Below are 6,509 nucleotides of genomic sequence, written 5' to 3'. Positions count from 1 at the left end.
AACATTTTATAATCAGACTGCAGGAATAAAATATCATTTAATTTGTTCAAAAGTAATCCTAAACCACAGATTATAATAGTACAAGGCATTATAAGCTTTATAAACCCTGAAACACCCTTCAGTATTCAAAGGGGGTCGTTGCCGACAAGAACTGAAGGACACAAAAGAATCCAATCACTCTTTAGCCCCCACTCCCAACATGGCACAGGCATTCATAGAAATAAATTCCATATGTTAGTGCCAAGATGATGGAAGTATTGACGATAATTTAACCGATACCCCCCTTTCCATCTTCCTCTCACTTTCAGTCAAAGTTTGGATTAATTTAGTGTATGAAATAAAACAATAATAATAATGTCAAGTTAAACTTTAATCCCAGACCAAAGTCATAATTTACAAGATTATAAAAATTAGAATAAAACATGTAAAATTTCGGATAATAAAAAGCATAAGATGATTAAATTTATATCTAGATATTATTACTGTTATTTTGTTTTTTACCATTGTCATTTAAGCTTAGATTTTGTCTTTTAAAGCAAGTATCATTAAGGTCAATACTGCCGGAAATATAAACACATCGTTTGTATAATATAAATTACCTCTCAGAGGTTTATTGAAACAAAAATCTACATACATACATACATTGGCGACATATTTTAGGTAAAAAAGGAGATATTTGTTTGCAACAACCCGTCACTAAGGTAAAATGTACTCTCAAGCACAAGATTTGTAGTATGGCATTAAAAAAGAGATTAATATGCTGTACCCGTTTTGTTAAATTTTAAGTTACCCGCATGTAAATAAGCACACCCAATATTTCACAAAATACGTACATACGCTATTTTAACTTTTTTGTCTTACTGTCTTTCATTTTAGGATAATAATCGTCAACTTTAACTTTACTAAATATGTGTTTCATTGCCTTTTGAACCTTAACTTTGCTGCGTTTGTTTTCATCTGGATCTCGCAGCCCAATCGTGTCTGCAGCAACAGACCTAGATGCTGGATACCGCAATTTTGGAAAGTACGAAAACAATGATCCCGACACTGAATTATTCAAGCTTCGAGACAAATTTTTATCCTTTTTGTATTTCATTACTCGTGAGTCAGAAAGTGCTAATTCATAGGCAGCTTTATGGATATTGGCATCGAACAAAGACTTTTTAAATACTTTTTTGGGCTTATTTCCTAATGGTACATCGATAAACTTTTCTACTACTTTGGTTTCCGCCTCCGAGATCGTCACTTCGTCGTTGACTTCATCCACGAATTGATCATTAATTGCCATGACGTCCATTGGAGATATAGATCTTACGTCATCAGTGTCGGAGAAGCGAACTTTCAACTCTGAACTCTGGGGTTTAAGTGAGGAAAGAGCATTTCTCTCGTAATTTGCGGTAACAGTTGAAGAGTTTCCTCGACTCCCCTTTCTCAGTGTGAAAGATGGTGAACGGCTTAAACGCCTTTCACCTATAATACTCATGGTACTCTTCACAGCCTTTCCACACTGAGAACATATACCCAATTTCGACACACACCACCGCTGGTGGCCACCTATCTTTAAGCATTCCGAACAGCGTAACCGACTCAAGTCAACGTTGGAGCATTCGCACCAGGATGCAGATTGCAAGCGAGACATAAAATTGCTCGGAGATTCACCAAAAGTTGTTTCGCTTGAATACGAGGAAGACACATCTTCGCGGACGAAATCAAATGATTGTTCCCTCGAGGTTCGCTTGGAAGAAGATTTATCCGAAGCACTATTCAATTGATGACGATATTTCATGCCATTTTCTTTGAATTCGTCGTCAAATTTATCCGGCGAGTTTTGAGGGACCGGAAGAATATCACTATCTTGACGATGATGATAACGAAGTACTCTGATTTCTGCTTGATCTTTTGAGAATTCGGACCATTCTGGCTGCGATCGATCATTACGGCTATTTTTCGGGTGCGCCTTAGTCATCGTTGAATACACGTGTGGTTCCGAGAAAAACCTGCGGCGATGGTCAATTTGGGCTTCATCTACAGTACCCATAGCTGATGCTTCATAAATTCTGGGCAAAATAAGTGATTGAGACGTTTGACGTGAAGTTAAATCCAGATAATTCTCATTACCCACAGAAGTGTCCATAAATGTTCTGTCACTCGTTAACGCCAGTAAGCGACCCTTGTCAGTTGTACTGCTGTCTTTATCAAACACTGGTGGGAGTTTGAATCGATCTTGTTTGAAGTCTTTTGAATGTTTTTCAGCTAATGCTTGTGCTTCTAGTGACGGTAATTTAAAAGTCCCATCTCCTACGGTCCGTAAATTATTAATGAACCTAACTTCGTCATCTTCTGGAATATCATGATCACATTCGTTCACAAATGATGGGTCAGGTACTCTAGGTATAACTATACCTCTATGGGTGTAGGGGAGTGGTCCATTGAATAACCTACGATCAGCATTAGGCAAGTTACAGATAATACATTTGCGTTTCGGTGCTGGGCGATATTTTGGAACCTGAAAAAAGGATAAAACAAAAGACATTTATTGTTAAATTGTGTTTTTGTGTGGACGTATGGGATATGCTTACTTTCCAACATAGAACGAGAAAGGGTCCGTCTTGCACATGCCAATTTGACAATGGTGAATGCAGATGCCGTAAAAGGTACAGCCACGCTATGAACTGCTATACAGCAATAATCTATAACTGTGGTGCTGATCTCAGGCCAACGCGTTATTTCAAAATAAGCTTTATAAAAATGATATTTCCCTTTAGTTTCTTATGGTAAGATTTATCGTTTAAGGCGAACGTAGATTATCTAAACATTATCAGTCGATATTAGTGAACAATCTTGTTATTCAATTCACATGCGGGGTTTGTTAGGGGGTACCTACGACCTACTTTTCTGCACCACCGGGCTAATGAGGATGGGCTATATTTTGTCCGGACATCAGCTAGATTCCTACTGTCTGTCATTGGTTGCCAGCTAAACCTTCCGTCCTGCACCACTGACCTGATACAAATGAAGCATCTGAGTGTCTGTGCTGGAAGATATTGTGGAATATTGAAAAAGATAATGCTATACTTACAGCAAAAAGCGGATCCCTGGTTTTTATTTCAAGCAGAGCAGCCAGACGCCTCTGTTCTTTTCTTATATCAACTAAATCTAGAGGTTTCACCTGAGTACTACCAATAGACGCCATATTAGATACCCCTGGACGATGGTTGTCGTAAAGTGGATCTAATTTATTTTTGTGGTTGACAACCTGTAATATATTACAAATAAAATACAAATCTAAAATATTACAAATGAAAAGACACTACAGAGTTATTCCACCTAAGCTAATTTACCCGAGAGTATTTGTGACCAGAGAATCATATTTCTGAAAAAAAAAAGAGAAAAAACATTGGATATGGTTGAGCCAATCTAATTAAAATACAGATCTATATTTCGTTTCGTTTTTTATACTTTCGATGGCCTACACTACGTGAAGATCTGACAAGTTATAGCGATAGGTCACGTCAGGGGTCAAAAGACCGACTTATGACCCTATGACGTCAGACATTTGATTAACCAATCAGCATTGATGTTACTAGTGGATTACCCATAGTTCCGTGAAAAACACGCCTAAAGCTCGCCATAACAGACCGTTTCATTGGCTTATCCCTGACACCATTCAGAACACGAGTTAAATAACAATTCTTCCAGATCCAAGTGTAGTAAAGACAAGTAAAACGAAATTTTGAACTATAAAAACGAAACGAAATAGGATCTGTGTTTTAACCAGATTGTGGTTGAGCAGTATCATATCAAAATATTTGCTTTGTACTTTTCAGCACTCCAGTGAATACCAGCTGAACTAGATAGATTCCCTGTTTAGGTTTTAGTAACTTTTACTTGAAGTATTGAATACCCACTTTCACTTCTCATCCCCACGCTGCAGAAATAAACCCACCCTAGAGGGAACGATTATCAAGTATTTGATTTAATATATTAATAGATCAAAACTGAACAGTTTCAACTTTTCACCAAAGTTAAACATTGGCGATACCGAAATTTCACCATCATGTAAAGCACGAAATCTTGGTTTCATCATGGACAAGACAATGTCTCTCATCCCACAGGTTAACAATACTATGTGTAAAATGTACATGAGATTAAAGCCAATATCCAGAATCAGGAGGTATCTTACTAAAGATTCATGTGCTAGAGTTGTATTAGCACTGGTCATATCTCAGTTGGACTATGGAAATGGAATCCTGGCTGGCATTCCAGATTTCTCCCTCAACCGTCTTCAAGTTGTACAAAATAACTGTGCTCGACTAGTTGCCAAGTCATCTTCTAGAGATCATGTAACATAAACTCTTAAAAGTCTTCATTGGCTGCCTGTGAAAGCCCGGATCGAGTTTAAAGTGCTATCAAATGTGTATAAAGCTTTGTTTTCGGATACTGCTCCCTTCTACATGAAACAATTATTCACATTCTACAAACAGGAAAGACCGAATCTTCGTTCGTCCACAGATACTACTTTACTATATGTGCCTGCTTACAAGAGACTTATCTTTCCCTATAAATGGTGCCCATATGTGGAATAAGCTACCAAGATCAATTGGAGCAAGTTCAACTTTTGTTAAATTTAAATCGGAGTTAAAAACACACTTGTTTAAATATTATTACAAACTGTGATGTGCTATTTGTTAAGCGCTTAGGAATATCACCGGATCTAATGAAGCGCTATAGAAGATGAATAATAATAATAATGACCTTAATATACTATAGTGTAACAATTCAGTATCGGATACACGTGAACACTTATTCCTAAGGTATAGCTCAAGATAAAAGTCATTGTTAGAGATATGCCTTGTTGTTTGGGAATTTGGAGTGTTGTTATATCCTTTACTTTCTGGGACCCTGTACCTCAATGTTGAGCCCATTACCTATCCCAAACATTTATGTTAGTATTGTGTCCAATAGCTCCCAGATCCCTTCCAAACAAACAGCTTCAAAGAAATGACTTACCAACACGATGATACATATATATATATATATAAATATAAACTACCGGAACTCGTGAGAGTCAGTTAATTCACAAAATGGGTTTGTATAATAAATCATTTGACGTCTGTTGTATGGTACAAGAATATTGCTTAACGTCTGCTTTGGCCAAGTGTGATGTCGCGGGGTATGTGGATATTGTACGGTATAAAGTCAATACGTATATGATTATATCTTGTTTGGCATGTCAACAGTAATGGTATATAATTATATATATATTTACTAGTAACGAACTACACGTGATACTTGTTAAAGTGACACTACCATTATTTATTAAAAGTGTGTGTATTATATACATATAAGTGGAAAAAAAATACGTACCCCGCAGAATTAAAAACCAATGCCCCCATACTGGACATCGGCGTATCTTCCGGAACATGGAATTTTGGTGTTCCCAGATCTAACTTAAATTTTGTATTCATATGTGCCTTCGATTAATGTGATGTTTCGACAGGTATATATCAAACTAACATCGAAGCCCATTAAAAACAATTTGACTTTTACGCGATTAACAAGAGAACAGTGAAACTTACCTTTTGTGGATAAACGTCACCAATGTGACGTATGAGTTCTTGTATACGTAATGGAGTAGCCATATTGTTTTTCAATGTCAATATAAACTTGAACCAAAGTCAATGTGTTATTTTAATATTTTGACAGGTAAAAGCCTTTATTATTCATAACTGTTTAACTGTCTTGCTCCTCACAATTATAGTTCAATAACACAGCTGTTGAGATATAGTATTAACGATCCTAAACGGGGGTCTAATTCAAATTCTATCAATACAAAAATACAAATTAGTGTAATAGTACGTGGATTTCACTAATGAACCCTGCCAAAATAACTTAATAAGTGTGTGAATATCTGTTAAAGGAATAAAATTGAATTAAAAAAACATCATTTGGACCATCAAAATTATCCAAGGTGCGTTAGCTATATGTACAATAAAATGTGATACTAGGTGTTCTAAAAAAGGGTCAGATATCTATCGCTACTTCTATCAAACATAGGCGATGGTTTCGACTTTGACATTAGAAACCGAAGACTAGAGTGTGGAAGATAGCCTCGGCCCCTAACGTCACAAGTAGATTCACAAACTCAGTGAGTTTAACACAAAAGCACAACAAACAAATCCTAAAATGAGAAGTGATACGCGGTGTTCTGATAAGAAGTTTAAAATGATTTATTTAACCCTGACTGCTATATTGACTGGCATTCAGCGTTCAACAATTATTATAACAATGTCAAGCTTGTCGTGTATGATGCTAAATATTTTCTTGTGTTGGTTTAAACAAATTCAATTTAGAGACCGAAAAAATAGGATAAAATTGTTTTGGACAACAATATGCTACCCAGAGCATAACATAAACACAAATTTTCATTACAACACCAGATCGCAAAACAAAATAGAATCTAGCTTAAATCCAATGTTTGGCCGGACCTATGGCACAGAAGCCTACCC

At 36.4% G+C, this 6,509-nt stretch overlaps 1 protein-coding gene and 1 long non-coding RNA gene across 2 annotated transcripts; both read right to left on the bottom strand.

Annotated features, from left to right (window-relative positions):
• Positions 1 to 568: 568 nt before the first annotated feature.
• Positions 569 to 2,094, bottom strand: LOC130010513 (uncharacterized). Its single transcript, XM_056101651.1, has one exon. The coding sequence runs from the start codon at positions 2,036 to 2,038 to the stop codon at positions 839 to 841; it is 1,200 nt and encodes a 399-aa protein (XP_055957626.1). The 5' UTR covers positions 2,039 to 2,094; the 3' UTR covers positions 569 to 838.
• Positions 2,095 to 2,366: 272 nt separating this feature from the next.
• On the bottom strand, positions 2,367 to 5,659 carry LOC126832548 (uncharacterized). Its single transcript, XR_008788475.1, has 3 exons — positions 5,580 to 5,659; positions 3,080 to 3,256; positions 2,367 to 2,506 (listed from the first exon to the last, which is right to left on the bottom strand). It is a non-coding gene; the product is annotated as an uncharacterized LOC126832548 (long non-coding RNA).
• Between the last annotated feature and the right edge of the window lie 850 nt (positions 5,660 to 6,509).

The sequence above is a fragment of the Patella vulgata genome, chromosome 1, assembly GCF_932274485.2.
Source record: "Patella vulgata chromosome 1, xgPatVulg1.2, whole genome shotgun sequence".
In the NCBI taxonomy this organism is placed as follows: Eukaryota; Metazoa; Mollusca; class Gastropoda; family Patellidae; genus Patella; species Patella vulgata.
Note: the sequence above shows the minus strand (reverse complement) of the source record. Positions and strands in the feature narration are given on the sequence as shown.

Excerpts from the sequence above, each read along its gene's own strand:
- LOC130010513 (XM_056101651.1), bottom strand. The coding sequence starts at position 2,038 with ATGGGTACTGTAGATGAAGCCCAAATTGACCATCGCCGCAGGTTTTTC.